The sequence below is a fragment of the Bufo gargarizans genome, chromosome 3 (genome assembly GCF_014858855.1).
Source record: "Bufo gargarizans isolate SCDJY-AF-19 chromosome 3, ASM1485885v1, whole genome shotgun sequence".
Taxonomy (NCBI): Eukaryota; Metazoa; Chordata; class Amphibia; order Anura; family Bufonidae; genus Bufo; species Bufo gargarizans.
Window position 1 is genome coordinate 375045829 of NC_058082.1, and position 24282 is coordinate 375070110.

The 24282-nt window shown below is 41.8% G+C and overlaps 1 protein-coding gene across 2 annotated transcripts in view; it reads left to right on the top strand.

Moving 5' to 3' along the window:
* ITPR3 (inositol 1,4,5-trisphosphate receptor type 3) overlaps positions 1–24282 on the top strand; it is a 498562-nt gene that overhangs the window by 168100 nt on the left and 306180 nt on the right. For both annotated transcript variants that reach the window (XM_044288135.1, XM_044288136.1), the window contains exon 13: positions 5429–5589. In XM_044288135.1, coding sequence (XP_044144070.1) covers positions 5429–5589 — 161 coding nt within the window. The remainder of the gene's footprint in view (positions 1–5428; positions 5590–24282) is intronic.

Sequence of the window (24282 nt, forward strand, 5' to 3'; positions counted from 1 at the left end):
TATGTTTGATGTATTTTTTCTTTTTTTTTAACAACTATTTAAAGAGGACCTTTCATCAGAAAATAGTGTGTTAAATTCTTATACAACCTTATGGGGCTGCTCTCACTGATGTCCGGACACTTATTTTTTTCAAATGGACCCCCCGTTCGGCCGCTACGCTCTCCGTTATTTTCGTTGCCTCATATGCAAATGAGGGGACGAAGTTATAGTAGGCGTTGTTCTCTAAGTTCTGGTGGGCGCGTTTATGCTCTTTCTGGCAGCGAGCGCATCCAATAACGATGCTCTGTGCTGGGGACTCCAAGATGGCACTCGGTTTGGATGACTCAAAGCTCAAGTTCTCGTGAATCTCGCGAGAACTTGAGCTCCTTCTCCCTGGCTAAGAGTGGGGCGCTGCGATTGGATGCGCTCGCTGACAGGGAGATTATAACCGCGCCCACCAGAACTTAGAGAACAACGCCTACTATAACTTTGTTGCCTCATTTGCATATGAGGCGACGAAACTAACGGAGAGCGTAGCGGCCGAACGGGCGGTCCATTTGAAAAAAAAAAGTGTCTGGACATCAGAGCAGCCCCATAAGGTCGTATAAGAATTTAACACACTATTTTCTGATGAAAGGTCCTCTTTAAAGAGAAAGCAAAAAAAATAAACACAATGGTGCATCTCAATAAATTAGAATATCATCAAAAAGTAAATTTATTTCAGTAATTCAATTCAAAAAGTGAAACAATTATGTTATATAGATTCATTACATTGAGAGTGATCTGTTTCAAGTGTTTATTTTGTTTTATGTCGATGAGTATGGCTTACAGCTAAGAAAAACCCGTCACTATCTCAGAAAATTAGAATATTGTGAAAAAGTTCATATATTGTACACTCATGGTGTCACGTTCTAATGTGCTTATCAACAAAAAACCTGCAAAGTTTCCCTTAGCCTTTAAAAGGTCCCTAAGTTTGGTTCTATAAGTTAAACAATCATGGAGAAGGCTGCTGACTTGATAGTTGTCCAGAAGACAGTCATGGACACCCTCCACAAGGAGGGTAAGCCACAAAAGGTAAAAAAAGCTAGCCGTTCAGAGTGCTGTATCCAAGCACATTAATGGAAGGTTGAATGGAAGGAAATATTGTGGTAGAAAAAGGTGCACAAACAAAAGGGATAACTGCAGCATTAAAAGTATTGTCAAGAAAACACAATTTAGGGATTTGGGGGAGATTCAGAAGGAATGGACTGTGGCTGGAATCACTGCTTCTAGAGCCACCACACACTACAACTGTTGCATCCCTTGTGTCAAGCCACTCATTACCCAGAGACAACTTCAGAAGGGTCTTACCTGGGCTAAGAAGAAAGCTACTCAGTGCCAAAGTCCTGTTTTCAGATGAAAGTAAATTTCATTTGGAAATCAAGGTCCCAGAGACTATGGGAAGAGTGGAGAGGCACACAATCCAAGTTTCTTGAGGTCTAGTGTGAAGCTTCCACAGACAGTGATGGTATGGGAGCCAAGTCATCTGCTCACATTTGTCCACTGTGTTATATCAAGTCCAGAGTCAACGCAGCTGTCTACCAGGAGATTTTAGAGTACTTCATGCTTCCCTCTGCTGACAAACTTTATGGAGATGCTGATTTAATTTTCTAACTGGATTTGATGCCTGTCCACACTGCCAAAAGTACCAATACCTGGTTTTATAACCACAGTATCACTGCGCTTGATTGGCCAGCAAACTTGCCTGACCTAAACCTCATAGAGAGGAAAATGAGAGACACCAGACCCAACAATGCAAACAAGCTGAAGGCTGTGATCAAAACAACCTGGGCTTCCAGAAAACCTCAGCACTGCATATGCTGTACATACTTTTCAATAGGCCAATATTCCTGAATTAAAAAACATTTTTTAAATTGGTCTTATATAATATTTTAATTTCCTGAGACAATGATTTTTGGTTTTTCAGTTTCTGTAAGGCCTCTTTCACACTTGCGTTGTCCGGATCCCGCGTGTACTCCACTTGCCGGAATTACACGCCGGATCCGGAAAATCACAGGTGAACTGAAAGCATTTGAAGACCGATCCGTCTTCAAAATGCTTTCAGTGTTATTATGGCAGCCAGGACGCTATTAAAGTCCTGGTTGCCATAGTAGTAGTGGGGAGCGGTATACTTACAGTCCGTGCGGCTCCCGGGGCGCTCCAGAATGACGAAAGAGCGCCCCATGCGCATGGATGACGTGCCATGCGATCACGTGATCCATGCGCTTGGGGCGCCCTGACGTCACTCTGGAGCGCCCCCGGGAGCCGTACGGACGGTAAGTATACTGCTCCCCCGCTCCCCACTACACTTTACCATGGCTGCCAGGACTTTAGCGTCCCGGCATGCTGCGGTATTTTCTCCGGCCCAAAAAACGTTCCGGTCCGGAACTGAAGACATCCTGGTGCATCCTGAATGGATTTCTCGCCATTCAGAATACATTAGGATAAAACTGATCAGGATTCTTCCGGCATAAAGCCCCGACGACGGAACTCTATGCCGGAAGAAAAGAACGCAGGTATGAAAGAACCCTAAGCCATAATCATCAACATTAACCACTTCACATCCACCCATAGGATATAAACGTCCTATGGGTGAATGTTTATCTCTGAATGAACGCTCTGGAATGCTAACCGTGCAGCTGTCGAGCGGGAGGCAACCCAGAGAGGCAGGGACAGTTCCCAGGTGCCCCTGCCTTCTAGATCACTTTATGCCAAATAGACATATTTGGTATTGCCACGTCCATAACAACCGGCTCTATAAATATATCACATGATCCACCCTGTCCGATAAACACCATTAAAAAAAATATATATATAAAAAACAGTGTCAAAAAGAGCCATTTTTGTCACCTTACATCACAAAAAGTGCAACTCCAAGTGATCAAAAAGGCGTATATCCCACAAAATGGTACCAATAAAACCATCACCTTATCCCCCCAAAAAATGAGCCCCTACATAAGAAAATCGCAAAAAAAATAAATAAATCTATAGCTCTCAGAACATGGAGAAATTAAAACATAATTTTTTTGTTTCAAAAATGCTATTATTGTGTTAAGTGAAGTAAATAAAAAAAGTATACATATTAGGTATTGCCGGGTCCGTAAAAAGAAGATCTTTAAAAATACCACATGACCTAACCCCTCAGGTGAACACCATAAAAAAAATGCCAAAGAAGCTATTTTTTGTCACATAACATCACATAAAGTGCAACACCAAGCGATCAAAAAGCGTATGCCCCCCAAAATAGTACCAATCAAACTGTCACCTCATCCTGCAAAAAAATTGAGACCCTAACTAAGACAATCGGTCAAAAATAAAAAAAAGCTATGGCTCTCAAACTATTGAGACACTAAAACATAATTTTTGGGTTTCAAAAATGCTATTATTGTGTAAAACTTAAATAATCAAGAAAAAGTATACATATTAGGTATTGCCACATCCGTAATGATCTGCTCTTTAAAAATTTCACATGACCTAACCCCTCAGGTGATATAAAAATAAATAAATAAAAACTGTGCTAAAACATCCAATTTTTTGGGTCCCCTTGCCCCAGAAAGTGTAATAATGAATGATCAAAAAATCGTATGTACCCAAAAATGGTACCAATAAAAATGTCAAGTCTTCCTGCAAAAAAACGAACCCTATATAAAAAATATGGCATTCAGAGACACAAAAACTATATATTTTTTCAAAAATGCTTTATTATATAAAACTATTTTAATAAAAAAAACACCCCTATGGTAATTCATTCATAATATTTTAATTCAATATAATAGTTTCAATAGCCAAAGGCTCACATTGTTATTAAGAAAACTAATAAAGGTTATATTTTAAAGTATCATAATAGAGGCCAAAAACTGAATTTTGTTAGCCTTCGGCTATTGGAATTATTATTATGTAAAACTCAAACAAACAAAAAAAACAAGTAGACATATTTGATATCATTGCGTCCGTAACAACCTTCTCTATAAAAATAGCACATGATCTACCCTGTCAGATGAATGTTGTAAAAAATAAAAATTGTGCCAAAACAGATGTTTTTGGGTTACCTTGCCTCACAAAAAATGTAATATAGAGCAATTAAAAATCATATGTACCCCCAAATAGTACCAATAAAACTGCCACCTTATCCCCTAGTTTTTTAAAATGGGGTCACTTTTTGGGAGTTTCTATTGTAAGGGTGCATCAGGGGGGCTTCAAATGGGACATGGCATCTAAAAACCAGTTCAGCAAAATCTGCCTTTCAAAAACCATATGGCGCTCCTTTGATTTTGCACCTTGCCGTGTGCCCTTACATTAGTTTACGAACACATGTGGCGTGTATCGGTAAACCGCAGGTTCTGGGTGATAAATATTGAGTTTTGTTTGGCTGTTAACCCTCGATGTGTTAAAGAAAAAAAAAATTATTCAAATGAAAAATCTGCCCAAAAAATGAAATTTAGAAATGTCATCTCCAATGTCACAAAAAAAATGGCATTTACAAAATGATGCCAACATAAAGTAGACATATGGGGAATATTAAGTAATAAATATTTTATGAGGTATCATATGTTTTAAAAGCAAAGAATATGACATTTTGAAAATTAAGAATTTTTCAAAAGTATTCAAAACTTTTGATTATTTTATAAATAAAGATGAAATATATCGACTCAAATTTACCACTGTCATGAAGTACATGAAGTACAATGTGTCACGAGAAAACAGTCTCAGAATGGCCTGGATAAGTAAAAGCGTTCCAAAGTTATTACCGTATAAAGTGACACATGTCAGATCTGCAAAATTAGGCTCTGTCAGGAAGGGGGAAATGGCCCGGATGTGAAGTGGTTAAAAGAAATAGAAGCTTGAAATAGATCATTCTGTGTGTAATAAATCTATATAATGTACAAGTTTAACTTACTGAATTTCTAATTTATTGAATTGCTGAAATAAATTAACTTTTTCATGATATTCTAATTTATTGAGATGCACATGTATGTGTATTCCTGAAGTAACCTTATATTGTGCCCCTCAACACACTTATGGCATGTCCATCGATTGCATTTCATACATTGCATTAATTGGGTTTTCCAGATGACTTATCCTCATGTCATGTACAGCGCTGTGCTTACTAAGCATGGAGGAGGCCGCCTCAAATCGCTCAAACAGCCTTCTCAAACAGCTGATCATGGGGGTCCCAGATTTTGGACCCCACTGGTCAGATATTGATGACCTATCCAGAGGATAGATCATCAGAATCCAGTAGAATTGTTTTAACAATTTTCATACACAAAAATAAAACTTGTCAAAAAAAGTTATTATGTGCAGATATATGTAATATATCTACAGTCTACACGGAAACGTGAACAAATATTTGTTAACTGCGGCGGGTTAACTTGCCTCTACTTATCTATTTTTTTTTTTATCTGAATAGCTTGGCACATGTCCCACTAAAGAAGATAAAGAGGCCTTTGCCATTGTATCCGTGCCTGTGTCTGAGATTCGTGACTTGGATTTTGCTAACGATGCTAGTTCAATGCTGGCCAATTTTGTCGAACGTTTGAATGAAGGATTCATTAGCCAGAATGACCGCAGGTAGTATTTGCTTCCACAGTGAATAAACCTTAAAGGGGTTGTCAAAGTTAAACAGCAAATGTGATAAAATAACAAAATAATTCAAAATGACAATTTATTCCTCCACCACTTCCATTGTTGAGCTCCAGTCCATCATCTCTTTACCTCTCCCTTACACAGCATGTCACTGTGCAGGCAATCATTTGCCTTAGCAGTATACAGCACTTAATTTCTGAGGCTAGTGATCGGCTGCAGTGGCTTTTTGTTTGTTTTTTGTCATAGAAGAATTGCTGCATATTAGATGAGATATGATGGTTTTTTATAATGGTATTTTAAGGATTGTGATGTATTGTACTGTATTCCACCTTTCATTTTGGACAGCTCCTTTGGAAAATGAAATGAGGAATCTGGTTGCTATGGGTCAGTTCTACTTTACACCAGTTTGATAAATGACTCCCATGGATTTTATAAACGCTATCTGTGAACAGTTTATAGAAAATTTGAGTTTAGCTGCAGACATTGGGGCAGATTTATGGGGCTCGTAGGGAAAAGGGGCCTGCAGTGAACCAAAGGCCCAGCTACCTAATTACACTCATTATTGTGCAGCTCCAGTATAGTATCCCTATTATCAGTAGAGAAAGCTAAAGGACCTGTGATAACTTCATCTGCACATCTAGTAAAGGAACTGCACAAAGAATGTTGTAGCTCCCAGGTTAGATAGGATAATCTGCCAGCACCTGTGATGAAATCATTATCATAGGTTCTGTACATCTAGTAAAGGAACTGCAAAAAGTATCATCACAGGTCCTTCAACTCCCAACAGCATGGAGAAGAAATGCAGGATGAGCTCTCCACTGAGACTAGAATGGAGTGATAAGAGAAGGTCTTCCTTCTCTTCACTTGCACCCCATCTCATATATATATATATATATATATATATATCTAGCAGAAGGACTATATTACTAGCAGAAGGACCCGGCTTTGCACGGGTATATTTCATCTATTTCATTTCATGTTTCTGTGTCGTTAAAAGATATCGACAGTTTCCCCATAATAGTGAACTCTACAGCACCCCGCCTCTTTAACAGTGAACTTCACAGTCCCCCACCCCTTAACACTGACCCCCCCCACAGTGCCCCGCCACTTTAAAATGGGACCTCCACAGCAGCCCATCCCCTTAACTTTGACCTTCACAGCAGCCCGCCCCTTTAACAGTGACCTCCACATTGCCCGTCCCTTTAATAGTGGCTGCCCCTTTAACAGTGACCTCCATAGTGCCCACCACTTTAACCGTGACCTCCACAGTGTCCGCCCCTTTAACACTAACTTCCACAGTGCTCGCTTCTTTAATAGTGACCTCATAGTGCCCGCCCCTTTAACAGTGACCTCCACAATACCCACCCTTTAACAGTGACCGCCACAGTGCCCGCCCCTTTTACAGTGGCCAGCACAGTGCCCGCCCCTTTTACAGTGACCTCCACAGTGACCGCCCCTTTAACAGTGATCTTCACAGTTCCCACCCCTTTAACAGTGATCTCCACAGTGCCCTCCCATTTAACAGTGACCTTCACAGTGCTCGCCCATTTAACATTGACCATCCCTTTTACAGTGACCTCTACAGTGCCCGCCCCTTTAGCAGTGACCTCCACAGTGCCTGCCCTGTTAACAGTGACCTCCACAGTGCTCGCCCCTTTAACATTCACCACCCCTTTTACAGTGCCCTCTACAGTGCCCGCCCCTTTAGCAGTGACCTCCACAGTGCCTGCCCTGTTAACAGTGACCACCCCTTTAAGTGACCTTTACAGTGCCCGCCCCTTTAACAATGATCTCCACACTGCCTGCCCCTTTAACAGTCATCTCCACGGTGCCCACTTCTTTAACAGTGATCTAAACAGTGGCCGTCCCTTTAACAGTGGCCGCCCCTTTAACAGTGACCTCCACAGTGGCCGCCCCTTTAACAGGGACCTCCACTGTGACCGCCCTTTTAACTGTGACTTATTGGCTGATAAGGGACATGTGATCGTGTGTACAGTCTATTTATGGCTGTGTTGTTATGAAAAGCAGGATAAATTAAATATTAGAACTTATATTGACTGACACACCTCATATGACTGAATATTTAAGGACCTGCAAATTGCTAAAACCTGTGATCAGTTTTTATGGCAACCTGGAGTAGGACCTGTTAGCTTCTATTGGTTAATAAGGGACATATGACCATGTAAATGGCAGTTCGGATTTAAGTTAAAGGCTTGCTGGCTTCTATTGGCTAATGCTAATGCATTTTGTGGAATATCTCAGGAACAGTAAGTCCGAGAGAGCTGAGACCCAGTCTAAAACCTTCCCGGACACCTGATGTACCTGTGTGCCAAATTTGGTGACGATCGGTCCAGTCGTTTGTTCGCGCATAAAGAACAGACAGACAGACAGACTCATTTTTATATATATGAGACTAGCAGAAGGACCCGCCAGTGACCTCCGCAGTGCCTGCCCCTTTAACAGTGACCTCCACAGTGCCCGCCCATTTAACAGTGAACTCCACAGTGCCCGTCCGTTTAATAGTGGCCCCCTGCCCCCGACTTTGCACGGGTATATTTCATCTATTTCATTTCATGTTTCCATGTGTCGTAAAAATATATCAACAATACGTCCTAGAGAGCTGAGACTAAAACTTTACCTGACACCTGATGTACCTGTGTGTCAAATTTGGTGAAGATCGGTACAGTGGTTTGGTCGCACATAAAGGTCCAGACAGACAGAAACTAATTTTTATAATATAAGAGTTTAGTACAGACCGTTACAACCATTATTATCGGTACCTCATGTACCTCACACAATAACCATAATATACAGTAAAACTGACCACATATCTGTACACATTGCATCTATTATACATTGTACTTCTCACATTAGTACACTGCTCTATATTCAGGGTGTGTAAATTGTGGTATTCACAGTTGCTTTGAAGAAAATTGGGCCCACAATTCATGTTCCTGACACAGTACACCAATCGCCAATTTATGGTCGTGAAGTAGTGGTTCATGAGTGAAATGGGGATTCTGGTTATGTACGTGACCTCAGGGGCATAGCTATAGGGAGTGCAGAGGTGAGCCCAGGAGCCTGACGGGGCCCAGAGACACTTGTGCCGCATAAGAAGACACCTATATTATGGAAATTGCATGCAAGTCAAATTATACCTCTGACTGGAAAGAAGGGGTTAGGTCAAGAATTGGGTAGGTGGGGGGGGGGGGGGGGGCATTTCAATTTTTGCCTCAGGCAGCATGACAGCTATGTGCTTCCCTGGCCCCGAATTACTGAGGGAAGGGGGGGCCAAGCTGAACTCTTGCTCCAGGGCCCATGAGCCTATAGATACACCCCTGCGTGACCTTTACAGGGAGTGCAGAATTATTAGGCAAATGAGTATTTTGACCACATCATCCTCTTTATGCATGTTGTCTTACTCCAAGCTGTATAGGCTCGAAAGCCTACTACCAATTAAGCATATTAGGTGATGTGCATCTCTGTAATGAGAAGGGGTGTGGTCTAATGACATCAACACCCTATATCAGGTGTGCATAATTATTAGGCAACTTCCTTTCCTTTGGCAAAATGGGTCAAAAGAAGGACTTGACAGTCTCAGAAAAGTCAAAAATAGTGAGATATCTTGCAGAGGGATGCAGCACTCTTAAAATTGCAAAGCTTCTGAAGCGTGATCATTGAACAATCAAGCGTTTCATTCAAAATAGTCAACAGGGTCGCAAGAAGCGTGTGGAAAAACCAAGGCGCAAAATAACTGCCCATGAACTGAGAAAAGTCAAGCGTGCAGCTGCCAAGATGCCACTTGCCACCAGTTTGGCCATATTTCAGAGCTGCAACATCACTGGAGTGCCCAAAAGCACAAGGTGTGCAATACTCAGAGACATGGCCAAGGTAAGAAAGGCTGAAAGACGACCACCACTGAACAAGACACACAAGCTGAAATGTCAAGACTGGGCCAAGAAATATCTCAAGACTGATTTTTCTAAGGTTTTATGGACTGATGAAATGAGAGTGAGTCTTGATGGGCCAGATGGATGGGCCCGTGGCTGGATTGGTAAAGGGCAGAGAGCTCCAATCCGACTCAGACGCCAGCAAGGTGGAGGTGGAGTACTGGTTTGGGCTGGTATCATCAAAGATGAGCTTGTGGGGCCTTTTTGGGTTGAGGATGGAGTCAAGCTCAACTCCCAGTCCTACTGCCAGTTTCTGGAAGACACCTTCTTCAAGCAGTGGTACAGGAAGAAGTCTGCATCCTTCAAGAAAAACATGATTTTCATGCAGGACAATGCTCCATCACACGTGTCCAAGTACTCCACAGCGTGGCTGGCAAGAAAGGGTATAAAAGAAGAAAATCTAATGACATGGCCTCCTTGTTCACCTGATCTGAACCCCATTGAGAACCTGTGGTCCATCATCAAATGTGAAATTTACAAGGAGGGAAAACAGTACACCTCTCTGAACAGTGTCTGGGAGGCTGTGGTTGCTGCTGCACGCAATGTTGATGGTGAACAGATCAAAACACTGACAGAATCCATGGATGGCAGGCTTTTGAGTGTCCTTGCAAAGAAAGGTGGCTATATTGGTCACTGATTTGTTTTTGTTTTGTTTTTGAATGTCAGAAATGTATATTTGTGAATGTTGAGATGTTACATTGGTTTCACTGGTAAAAATAAATAATTGAAATGGGTATATATTTGTTTTTTGTTAAGTTGCCTAATAATTATGCACAGTAATAGTCACCTGCACACACAGATATCCCCCTAAAATAGCTAAAACTAAAAACAAACTAAAAACTACTTCCAAAAATATTCAGCTTCGATATTAATGAGTTTTTTGGGTTCATTGAGAACATGGTTGTTGTTCAATAATAAAATTAATCCTCAAAAATATAACTTGCCTAATAATTCTGCACTCCCTGTATAAATAAAGTACAGCAATGGGTCCAAATGTCTGTCAGCAATTATAGTCAGCGTAATTTACACATTTAGCTTTGTCAGACTCTTTCAGTTACTGTACACACATTATTCAGTACGGTTTCAGGTTCAGAGATTTTAGCACTCGCTGAGGCGTCGTTCATGATACACCAACTTGCAGAGACAGTCTTTGAGTTGATTTTCAGGGGCTACTTGCAATCCGCAGCGGAATTTCATGCACAACTTCAGCTATCCTGATCTATGGAGGCCTTAGTTTCTTTATGTTTGCAACAAAGCCAGTTTGATGCTATTTCTGAACCAGATTCTGAATACAATGTTTAGCTGGTGGTTTTGTTCCTGGGTACTTGTTAGCAAAGGTCTCTTGCATTTCCTTAATCGATCTGCTTCACACATAGCCTTCCACAATCACTTTTCGGTCTTCCATGGAGAACACCATCTTTCTGACACAATAGGCCACTTTTATCAATCTGAATAATAAGTCTTAGTTTCTCATAGCAACCAATCAAAGTTCACCTTTCACTTCTTGCAGGGCTCTGAAAAAATGAAAACTGAGCTCTGATTTGTTGCTATGGACAACTAAGACAGATTTACTATAAGGCAGTTGATTTGGAAATATTGGAGGCAGGCTACTTTTCGTGAGCCACCCTGTAGTATTAGATATATAAAGCTGAGTGTATGTATGTGTGTGCGCGTTTGTATGTCTGCTAAAGGAATCTGCACCAAACTGAGCTCTGATTTGTTGCTATGGACAACTAAGACAGATTTACTATAAGGCAGTTGATTTAGAAATATTGGAGGCAGGCTACTTTTTCGTGGGCCAGTAGTATTAGATATATAAAGCTGTGTGTGTATGTGTGTGCGCGTTTGTATGTCTGCTAAAGCAATCTGCACCGTTGCATTTACATAGTAACATAGTTTATAAGGCCGAAAAAAGACATTTGTCCATCCAGTTCAGCCTGTTATCCTGCAAGTTTTTCCAGAGGAAGGTAAAAAAATAATTCCTAGGTCTTTTTCCATGGCAGTGTTACCCTGTGTTTTACCATTTATTATGTACAGGAGACTTGCATTATTCCTTCCCATGTGCATAACCTTACATTTGTCAGTGTTAAACCTCATCTGCCACTTATCTGCCCAAGCCTTCAATCTATCCAGATCCATCTGTAGCAGTATACTGTCCTCTTCCGTGTTAATAACTTTACACAGTTTAGTGTCATCTGCAAAACTTGATATTTTACTGTGCAAGCCTTCTACAAGTTCATTAATAAATATAATGAAGATAATACTGATCCCTGAGGTACTCCACTAGTGACAGCGACCCAACCATTAATAACCACCCTCTGTTTTCTATCACTGAACCAGTTACTTACCCATATACATACATTTTTTCCCAGTCCAAGCATTCTCATTTTATATACTAACCTTTTCGAGGGTACAGTGTGAAATGCTTTGGAGCACTCCAGATATATGACATCCTTATAGAAACTTATTAAATTAGTTTGACATGACCGTTCCCTCATGAAGCCATGCTGATATGGCGTTATTTGCATATTTTCATTGAGGTACTCCAAGATAGCATCTCTTAGAAAACCTTCAAACAGTTTACCCACGACAGATGTTAAACTTACCGGCCTATAGTTTCCGGGCTCTGTTTTTGGACCCTTTTTGAATATTGGCACCACATTTGCTATGCGCCAATCCTGTGGAACACTCTCTGTCAGTATAGAGTCCTTAAATTTTAGAAATAAGGGTCTGGCTATAACATTACTTAATTCTTTTAGGATACAGGGGTGTATGCCATCTGGTCCTGGCGATTTGTCTATTTTAAACTTTTTAAGAGGTCGCTGTACATCAGGTGTCCGGGAAGGCTTTAGACCGGGTTTCAGCTCTCTAGCACGTACTGTTCCTGAGATATTTCCGGACTGTCCCGCTTAACACTAGACTTCTTGCCGTAGAGTCCGCTGTTAAGGGGCAGGGTGTTGTGGAAATAACTGTTAAGGAGATGGGGTACTGTGGAGGTCACTAATAAAGGGGCGGCCTCTGTGGAGGTCACTGTTAAAGGGATGGGTCGCTGTGGAGGTCACTGTTAAGGAGACGGTCTGCTATGGGGGTCAGTGTTAAGGGGCAAGGTGCTGTAGAGGTGACTGTTAAGGGGGTGGGGTGTTGTGGAGGTCACATTTTAAGGGAACGGAGCTCTGTGGGGGTCACTGTTAAGGGGGTGGGTTATTGTGAAAATCACTGTTAATGAGACGGGGTACTGTGGAGGTCACAAATAATGGGGAGGCTGCTGTGGAGGTCACTGTTAAAGGGGAGGGCACTGTGGATGCTACTGTTAAGGGAGGAGGGGACTGTGGAGGCCACTAAAAGTGTCAGCGGGGTACTGTGAGGTAACTGTTAAGGGAGCAGGGTACAGTGGAGGTCACTGTTAAGGGAGCGGAGTACTGTGGTAGTCACTGTTAAAGGGGCAGTACCTGTGGAGGTCTCTGTTAAGGGGGTCGGGAATGGTGGAGGTCAGTTAAGGGGACTGTAACCTATGGTCAGTGTTAGGGGGCGGTTGCTGTAAAAGGAACTGTTAAGGGTGCGTGCCCCAGTGGTGGTCACTGTCAAGGTGGTTGGGTGCTGTGGAACTCACTGTTAAAGGGGCAGGCTGCTGTGGATGTCCCATTTTAAGGAGACAGGGCACTGTGGGGGGGGGGGGGGTCAGTGTTAAGGGGTGGGGGCTGTGGAGGTCACTGTTAAGGGGTCGGGGTACTGTTGATGTCACTGTTATAGTGGATACTGTTGATAACTTTTAACCGCCTCCGGACCGCCTAACGCAGGATCGCGGTCCGGAGGCGGCTGTCTCAGGCAGAGTCACGCATCTACGCGTCATCTCGCGAAAAGCGAGATTACGCTCACAGCTGGCCCGTGCATGCGCATCGTGGGCCGGCAAAAGTTAGAGGAGTATTTCATCATCAGCCTGCCAGCCAATGATTGTGGCTGGCAGGCTGATGATTTTTAAAAAATCTAATCAGAAGCCATATAACACCTTATATTTATAAATATAAGGTGTTAAATGGCTTCTCTGCTCCTCTGCTGGTCCTTTTCGTCGGTTGGTACCAGCAGAGGAGCAGACATCACAGTGAGTACACACCAAACACCACACATAGCCCCAGATCACCCCCCATCACCCCAATTAACCCCTTGATCACCCCTTGATCGCCCCTATCAATCACCTAGTGAAAGGGAAAACAGTTATCAGTGTAAACTGTCACTTTTTTTTCCCACTGGTATTGACTGATTTAGTATAGTTTAGGCCCCTTGGTTAGGTAGTTAGCGATCATTTAGCGCCCAGCCCACCGCACCGCAGTCACTGATCGCGTATCGCTAATCAGCATTTGTACTTTTATAGTATCTGTAAGTGATCAAAACTGATCACGGTCAGATCTATAATAGTATTAGTGTCACCTTAGTTCGCCCTCCACCCAAAACGCAATGTTTGCCCGATCAGGCCTGATCGGTAGCCCACACGTGCGTTGACCCACGCCCACCCTGCCGCAGTGACAAAAAAATTATTTTTTTTGATCACTGCACAATCACTTCACAAGCGCTGCGGCAATAAAAAAAAATCAGTTTTGATATTTTTTATCAATCGCAGCGGCTTCTGGTACTTCGCTAGCCTCCCATTTGGAAGACAGGCTTGCTTTTTTTCTTGGGTAGTCTCAGGGAATACCCCCTAAATTTAGTTGACCAAATGGCAAACAAATGGCATTCTTCTAAAGAGGCCTACAGGCTTCTGACCCAGTCAGATGAGGAATGGGAACCCTCATCTGACGAATCCAGCGGGTCAGAATATGAACCTGTAGAAAGCAGTGGCAGTCTGACCCAAAGTTCGGATGAGAAGGTTGAGGTCCCTGATACAACCAGGCGTACCCGGCCCCATGTTGCTACACCACAGGTTGCGCAGGATCCGCTTCAAGGGCAGCAGAGTGGGGCTGGCGCTGTCGGATTACTTGGTGAGGCATACACCAGCAGCGCAGCCCACCCTGGACCTAGTACCAGCACTGCCGTACAACATGGTGAAGTGGCGAGCACCAGAAGGGCAGTTAAAGCTGATACGGTGACACGTGCAGTAGTTACCCCGTCGCAGCCACCGCACAGACAGGCCTGTATAGCCCCTAGAGTCCCTGAGGTGCTGGCAAACCCTGATTGGCAGTCCCCAACTTTAGCCGCCCCATTAGTTCCCCCTTTCACCGCCCAGTCTGGAGTTCGGGTTGAGACAGCTCAGATCGGTTCGGCCCTGGGATGTTTTTAGCTGTTCTTGACTGCGGAGCTCTTGGACATAGTCGTGGCAGAAACAAATCGGTATGCCACTCAATTTATAGCCGCCAACCCGGGAAGCTATTATGCCCAACCTTTCCGGTGGAAACCCGTCCAAGTTTCCAAATAAAAAATATTTCTGGGCCTTCTCCTCAACATGGGTCTAACCAAAAAGCATGAATTGCAGTCATATTGGTCCACGAACCCAATTCATCACATGCCTATGTTCTCTGCTGCCATGTCCAGGGCACGATTTGAGGCCATCCTGCGTTTCCTGCACTTTAGCGACAACAGCACCTCTCGTCCCAGAGACCACCCAGCTTTTGACCAGCTCCACAAAATTCGGCCCCTCATAGACCACTTCAACAACAAATTTGCAGATTTGTATACCCCTGAGCAAAACATCTGCGTAGACGAGTCCCTTATACATTTTACCGGGCGCCTTGGCTTCAAACAATACATCCCAAGCAAACGCGCCCGGTATGGGGTCAAATTGTATAAGCTCTGTGAAAGGGCCACAGGCTATGCCCACAAATTTAGAATCTATGAGGGTAAAGGTCAGATACTGGAGCCGGTCAGTTGCCCTGACTACCTGGGGAGCAGTGGGAAGACAGTCTGGGACTTGGTGTCACCCTTATTTGGCAAGGGGTACCATCTTTATGTGGACAATTTCTACACAAGTGTGGCCCTCTTCAGGCATTTGTTCCTAGAACAGATTGGCTGCTGTGGCACCGCGTGACCTAGTCGCCGGGGCTTCCCCCAACAGCTCATTACCACCCGTCTTGCAAGGGGGGAGAGGGCTGCCTTGTGTAACGAAGAACTGCTCGCGGTGAAATGGAGAGACAAGCATGACGTTTACATGCTCTCCTCTATTCACGCAGACACGACAATCCAAATTGAACGAGCAACCAGTGTTATTGAAAAGCCCCTCTGTGTCCACGACTATATTTCGCTCATGGGAGGGGTGGCCTTCAATGACCAGATGTTGGCTCCTTATTTAGTTTCCCGACGCACCAGACGCTGGTATAAGAAGGTGTCTGTATATTTGATTCAGTTGGCTGTATATAATAGTTTTGTTCTCTATAGTAAGGCTGGGAGAACAGGATCCTTTCTCAAATTTCAGGAAGAGATCATCGGGAACCTCCTGTATCCAGGAGATTCCGTGGCCCCAACCACCAGTGTAGTGAGCCGTCTACATGAGCGACTTTTCCCCGTTGCTGGTACCTCAACCCAACCGTCACCCCGAAAAAGATCTTGTGTCTGTAGCAGGAGTGGAATAAGGCGTGACACCCGCTATTTCTGTCCTGACTGCCCTGACCACCCTGCCCTATGCTTTGGGGAGTGTTTCCGGAAGTACCACACACAGGTACACTTAGCATAGGTATTGCATCTCACAGGACAGGCACACAGGGCTATTAGGGCCCTTTCACACAGAGCTGCTGCAAACCTCTCCTTTCACCTGGGACAAAGTGCATAATGTACTTCGCCACATCTTTTGGCGATTTGCGCTTTGCACATTGTCCCATGGGGAAGGAGAGGTTTGTCCTATAAAGGTAAAAAAATAAAAATCACCGGTAAGCAAAAAAGTTTACGCTCTGTTCAAAAAGTTAAATAAAGTTTATATGTTCCATTCAAATGTTTTTATGAAGTTAATAAATGTATTGCGTTGCGGCCTTGTTTTTTTTATTTTTTTACCTTCCAGGTGGACCAACCGATCGACTAGCTGCAGCACTGATGTGCATTCTGACGGAAGCATTGCACTGCTGTCAGATTACACAAAAGTCGGTGTATACGGCGCTGCAAGACGAGATTTCTCTTCCGAGGCATATGAGCTGAGGGGGCGGCGGTGTTCATATGCTTTGGCAAACACTTTGTACATAATTTTGATTTCAAACTACTTCTCACAGATTAGGGCCCCTAAAATGCCAGGGCAGTATAACTACCCCACAAGTGACCCCATTTTGGAAAGAAGACACCCCAAGGTATTCCATGAGGGGCATGGCGAGTTCCTAGAATATTTTATTTTTTGTCACAAGTTAGCGGAAAATTATGATATTTTTTTTTTTTTTTCTTACAAAGTCTCATATTCCATGAACTCACTATGACCATCACGAAATACCTTGGGGGTGTCTTCTTTCCAAAATGGGGTCACTTGTGGGGTAGTTATACTGCCCTGGTATTTTAGGGGCTCTAATGCTTGAGAAGTACAAACCAGATTCCCAAAAAGTTGGGACACTATACAAATCGTGAATAAAAACTGAATGCAATGATGTGGAGGTGCCAACTTCTAATAATTTATTCAAAATAGAACATAAATCACGGAACAAAAGTTTAAACTGAGAAAATGTACCATTTTAAGGGAAAAATATGTTGAATCAGAATTTCATGGTGTCAACAAATCCCCAAAAAGTTGGGACAAGGCCATTTTCACCACTGTGTGGCATCTCCCCTTCTTCTTACAACACTCAACAGACGTCTGGGGACCGAGGAGACCAGTTTCTCAAGTTTAGAAATAGGAATGCTCTCCCATTCTTGTCTAATACAGGCCTCTAACTGTTCAATCGTCTTGGGCCTTCTTTGTTGCACCTTCCTCTTTATGATGCGCCAAATGTTCTCTATAGGTGAAAGATCTGGACTGCAGACTGGCCATTTCAGTACCCGGATCCTTCTTTTACGCAGCCATGATGTTGTGATTGATGCAGAATGTGGTCTGGCATTATCTTGTTGAAAAATGCAGGGTCTTCCCTAAAAGAGATGACGCCTGGATGGGAGCATATGATGTTCTAGAACCTGAATATATTTTTCTGCATTGATGGTGCCTTTCCAGACATGCAAGCTACCCATGCCACACGCACTCATGCAACCCCATACCATCAGAGATGCAGGCTTCTGAACTGAGCGTTGATAACAACTTGGGTTGTCCTTGTCCTCTTTGGTCCGGATGACATGGCGTCCCAGATTTCCAAAAAGAACTTCGAATCGTGACTCGTCTGACCACAGAACAGTCTTCCATTTTGCCACACTCCATTTTAAATGATCCCTGGCCCAGTGAAAACGCCTGAGCTTGTGGATCTTGCTTAGAAATGGCTTCTTCTTTGCACTGTAGAGTTTCAGCTGGCAACGGCGGATGGCACGCTGGATTGTGTTCACTGACAATGGTTTCTGGAAGTATTCCTGAGCCCATTCTGTGATTTCCTTTACAGTAGCATTCCTGTTTGTGGTGCAGTGTCGTTTAAGGGCCCGGAGATCACGGGCATCCAGTATGGTTTTACGGCCTTGACCCTTATGCACAGAGATTGTTCCAGATTCTCTGAATCTTCGGATGATGTTATGCGCAGTTGATGATGATAGATGCAAAGTCTTTGCAATTTTTCGCTGGGTAACACCTTTCTGATATTGCTCAACTATCTTTCTGCGCAACATTGTGGGAATTGGTGATCCTCTACCCATCTTGGCTTCTGAGAGACACTGCCACTCTGAGAAGCTCTTTTTATACCCAATCATGTTGCCAATTGACCTAATTAGTGTTAATTGGTCTTCCAGCTCTTCGTTATGCTCAAATTTACTTTTTCCAGCCTCTTATTTCTACTTGTCCCAACTTTTTGGGGATTTGTTGACACCGTGAAAATTTGAATCAACGTATTTTTCCTTTAAAATTATACATTTACTCGGATTAAACGTTTGATCTGTCATCTACGTTCTATTATAAATAAAATATTGACATTTGCCATCTCCACATCATTGCATTCAGTTTTTATTCACAAATTGTTTAGTGTCCCAACTTTTTGGAAATCCGGTTTGTAGTTTGAAATCAAAATGTGTAAAAAATGCCCTGTGAAATCCTAAAGGTGCTCTTTGGAATGTGGGCCCCTTTGCCCACCTAGGCTGCAAAAAAGTGTCACACATGTGGTATCACCGTACTCAGGAGAAGTTGGGCAATGTGTTTTGGGGTGTCATTTTACATATACCCATGCTGGGTGAGAGAAATATCTCGGCAAAGACAACTTTTCCCTTTTTTTTTTATACAAAGTTGGCATTTGACCGAGATATTTATCTCACCTAGCATGGGTTTATGTAAAATGACACCCTAAAACACATTGCCCAACTTCTGAGTACAGCGATAACATATGTGTGACACTTTTTTGCAGCCTAGGGGGGCAAAGGGGCCCACATTCCAAAGAGCACCTTTAGGATTTCACAGGGCATTTTTTACACATTTTGATTTCAAACTACTTCTCACACATTAGGGCCCCTAAAATGCCAAGGCAGTATAACTACCCCACAACTGACCCTATTTTGGAAAGAAGACACCCCAAGGTATTTTGTGATGGGCATAGTGAGTTCATGGAAGTTTCTATTTTTTTGTCACAAGTTAGTGGAGTATGTAAGGAAAAAAGGACTTTGTAAGGAAAAAAAAAAATCATCATTTTCCGCTAACTTGTGACAAAAAATAAAAAGTTCTATGAACTCACTATGCCCATCATCGAATACCTTAGGGTGTCTACTTTCCAAAATGACCCAATTTTGGGGGTTTTTCCACTGTCTGGGCATTGTAGATCCTCAGGAAATATGACAGGTGCTCAGAAAGTCAGAGCTGCTTCAAAAAGCGGAAATTCACATTTTTGTACCATAGTTTGTAAACGCTATAACTTTTACCCAAACCATTTTTTTTTACCCAAACATTTTTTTTATCAAAGACATGTAGAACAATAAATTTAGAGAAAAATTTATATATAGATGTTTTTTTTTTTTTTTTTTATTGCAACTGAAAGTGAAAAATTTCGGTAAATTTCAATTAATACCAAAAAATTTAAAAATGTCAGCAGCAATGAAATACCACCAAATGAAAGCTCTATTAGTGAGAAGAAAAGGAGGTAAAATTCATTTGGGTGGTAAGTTGTATGACCGAGCAATAAACGGTGAAAGTAGTGTAGTGCAGAATTGTAAAAAGTGGTCTGGTCATTAAGGGTGTTTTAAGCTAGGGGAGCTGAGGTGGTTAAGGATACACACAGACAATAAATTAAATAGACGAAATATGCCCGTGCAATGCCGGGTCTTTCTGCTAATATATATATATATACATGCATATACTGTCAGGTCCATAAATATTGGGACACAAAAACAATTCTAACATTTTTGGCTCTATACACCACCACAATGGATTTGAAATTAAACGAACAAGATGTGCTTTAACTACAGTCTGTCAGCTTTAATTTGAGGGTATTTACATCCAAATCAGGTTTAGGAATTACAACAGTTTGCATATGTGCCTCCCACTTGTTAAGGGACCAAAAGTGATGGGACAATTGGCTTCTCAGCTGTTCCATGGCCAGATGTGTTTTATTCCCTCATTATCCCAGTTACAATGAGCAGACAAAAGGTCCAGAGTTCATTTAAAATGTGCTATTTGCATTTAGAATATGTTGCTGTCAACTCTCAAGATGATATCTAAAGAGCTGTCACTATCAGGGAAGCAAGCCATCATTAGGCTGAAAAAACAAAACAAACCCATCAGAGAGAAAGCAAAAACATTAGGCGTGGCCAAAACAACTGTTTGGAACATCCTTAAAAAGAAGGAACGCACCGGTGAGCTCAGCAACACCAAAAGACCCGGAAGACCACGTAAAGCAACTGTGATGGATGACTGAAGAATTATTACTCTGGTGAAGAAAACACCTTTTACAACGGTTGTGCCAGATCAAGAACACTCTCCAGGAGGTAGGTGTATGTGTGTCAATGTCAACAATCAAGAGAAGACTTCACCTGAGTGAATACAGAGGGTTCACCACAAGATGTAAACCATTGGTGAGCATCAAAAACAACATAAAAAAAACCTTCACAGTTTTGGAACAACATCCTATGGTTGCTGACAGTCTGCAGTTAAAGCACATCTTGTTTGTTTCATTTCAAATCCATTTTGGTGGTGTATAGAGCCAAAAATGTTAGAATGGTGTTGATGTCCCAATATTTATGGAACTGACTGTGTATACTATATATACATATACTCATTGTGTATGTATATATTCAGACACACATATACCCTATAACACAGGTATTACAGCTGTTTACTGACATGTGAGGTACGAGGTATAATAAATAGTGTGTTAAGATATATACAGGGTGGGCCATTTATATGGATACACCTTAATAAAATGGGAATGGTTGGTGATATTAACTTGTTGTTTGTGGCACATTAGTATATGTGAGGGGGGGGACTTTTCAAGATGGGTGGTGACCATGGCGGCTATTTTCAAGTCGGCCATTTTGTATCCAACTTTTGTTTTTTCAATAGGAAGAGGTTCATGTGACACATCAAACTTATTGGGAATTTCACAAGAAAAACAATGGTGTGCTTGGTTTTAACGTAACTTTATTCTTTTATGAGTTATTTACAAGTTTCTGACCACTTATAAAATGTGTTCAATGTGCTGCCCATTGTGTTGGATTGTCAATGCAACCCTCTTCTCCCACTCTTTACAAGGTGTATCCATATAAATGGCCCACCCTGTAGTATATACAGCAGTGTACTGACATGTGAGGTACGAGGTATAATAGATAAAGTGTGTTTTTAATAATATAGTATGTATAGAGCAGTGTACTTATATGTGAGGTTCAACCTGTAATTTATGCCTCACATATCAGTACACTGCTGTATATACTGGACAGGAACATTTAGTGGGAGGGGCTATCAATGGGGCATAAGGGCCCAATTTAGATTCTTGCTATAGGGCCCAGTGATTTGTATGTACGCCTTTGCTAATACTGTATTTAGACAATGTGAAATTAGACTGAACAGTCTGAAGATGAGTCAGATTTACTACAGTGACCCTAGATAGATGATAAATCTGGTACATGGCTAGACAATTTTGTCTAGCTTCACATTACCAACTGTTTGGCTTACCACATTTCTCCAGTTTTGGTGTTGGTTGTTATATTTCGGCCATCCTCTATTTCCTACTAAGCAACACCTCTTTACACCTTAAGCCAGGCCTCATTGTTGTGAGAGGTGCAAACATTGTCTAAAAGACATAATAAATGTGGTACTCAGCATGTACAGCATTAGGTGAGAACTCTACTGCATGTAACTTAGTAAATGTCCTCCATTATATGCTGTAGTCTAGTTAATCTATCTTTATTAACCCCTACCCACATTATCACGTACATGTACGTGAGCGAATGTGGCTCCTTGCCGCATCCTCACGTGCATGTACGTGATGGGATCGGGCGGGTGCAGGAGCTGCACTGGCCCAATCCGCAGCACAGGCCTGGCTGTTACTGATAGCCGGGCCCCTGCTGCATCCACCGGCATTGGTGTGTGCGGTGATGCCGGCAGATTAACCCTTTCACGTGTGGCGGTCAGTGCCAACCGCGGCATGTGCAGGGTATACAGAGGGAGGGGGCTCCCTCTGACTCCATCGCCCCCTCGCTGCGCTAGCAGGGGGTCGATGGTTTCCATGGCAGCCCCGATGCCTTACACGGGCGGCATCGGATGTGCCAGCCTACGGAAGCCCAGGAGATCCCACTGGATCTCCTAGGCAACTGTCAGCGTCTCACACAGTGTGTATTGTACTGAATCGAAACAGGGATCAAACCCTGAAAAGATGAAGTCCCACAGTGGGAAAAATATAAAAAGTAAAATAAAGTTTATTTTTTTTTTTATTTATATTAAAAATTAAAGTTTCAAGTAAAAAAAGCGTCCTTTTTATAGAATAAAGTAAAAAAAAATGTAAAAAATAGGGAAAATAAATAAAAGTAGACATACGTATAGCTGTGTCCATATAGACCAGCTCTATATAAATATCACATGACTTAACCCCTCAGGTGAACACTGTCAAAAAAGTTAAATAAAATCTGTGCTAAAAAAAACATTTTGATGTCAACTTACATCACTAAAAGTGCAACACCAAGCGATCAAAAAGGCTTATGCCCCCGAAAATAGTACTAATCTAACAGTCACCTCATCCCGCAAAAAATGAGCTCCTACCTAAAACAATCACCCAAAAAATAAAAAGCTATGGCTCTCAGACTATGGAGACACCAAAACATGATTTTTTATTTTATTTTTTCAAAAATATTACTGTATAAAACTTTAATAAATAAAAAAATAATAAAGTAGACATATTAGGTATTGCCACGTCCGTAACGACCTGCTCTATAAAAATATCACATGATTTAACCCCTCAGGTGAACACCGTAAAGAAAAAAGTGTAAAAAAAAATATAAAAGCTATTTTTTGTCACCTTACATCACAAAAAGAGAGTAGTGGATGTATGGAATGAGTAGTGGATGCATGGAATAGCCTTCCTGCAGAAGTGGTAGCTGCAAATACAGTGAAGGAGTTTAAGCATGCATGGGATAGGCATAAGGCTATCCTTCATATAAGATAGGGCCAGGGACTATTCATAGTATTCAGATATATTGGGCAGACTAGATGGGCCAAATGGTTCTTATCTGCCGACACATTCTATGTTTCTATGTTAAAGTGTAATACCAAGCGATCAAAACGTCACACACTCCTCTTTTGGCTGTTAACCCTTTCTTTGCTACTCAAAAAAATGTATTAAAATGGAAAATCTGCCCAAAAAGTGAAATTCTGAAATTTCATCTCCATTTTCCTTTATTTCTTGTGGAACACCTAAAGAATTAACAAAGTTTGTAAAATCTGTTTGGAATACCTTGAGGGGTGTAGTTTCTAAAATGGGGACATTTTTGGGTGATTTCTATTATGTAAGCCTCACAAAGTGGCTTTAGATCTGAACTGGTCCTTAAAAAGTGGGTTTTGGACATTTTTTGAAAAATTTCAAGATTTGCTTCTAAACTTCTAAGCCTTCAAACGTCCCAAAAAAATAGCATTCCCAAAATGATCCAAACATGAAGTAGACATGCGTGGAATGTAAAGTAATAACTATTTTTGTAGGTATTACTGTCTATTATAAAAGTAGAGAAATAGAAATTTGCCAATTTGCCAATTTTTCTAAATCTTTGGTCAATTTGGTATTTTATTATAAATAAAAATGACATTTTTTTACTCCATTTTACCACTGTCATGAAGTACAATAGGTGATGAAAAAAACATCTCAGAATGGCCTGGATAAGTAAAAGCATTTTAAAGTTATTGCAACATAAAGTGACACATGTCAGATTTGCTAAAAATGGCCTGGTCCTAAAGGTAAAAAACTAGCTTGGCCTTGAAGGGGTTAATATAAATTACCAAGTACAAACTTTTAGGGTACCTGAACAGAAAATCTGCACCAAAACTACATAAAAAACACACATTTATTGCCGTTCTGGTGTGTTTTTTGTGTGATTGTTATGTTGCAAATTATCCTTTCATTAAAAGGGGTGAAAGCCGTACAAGAAAAATGTAACCACAATTGAAATGCTGCAGATTTCAAAATCTGCACGACAGATCAATTTCCACACCAAAGAAGATAGCAGTTTTCTGAAAAAA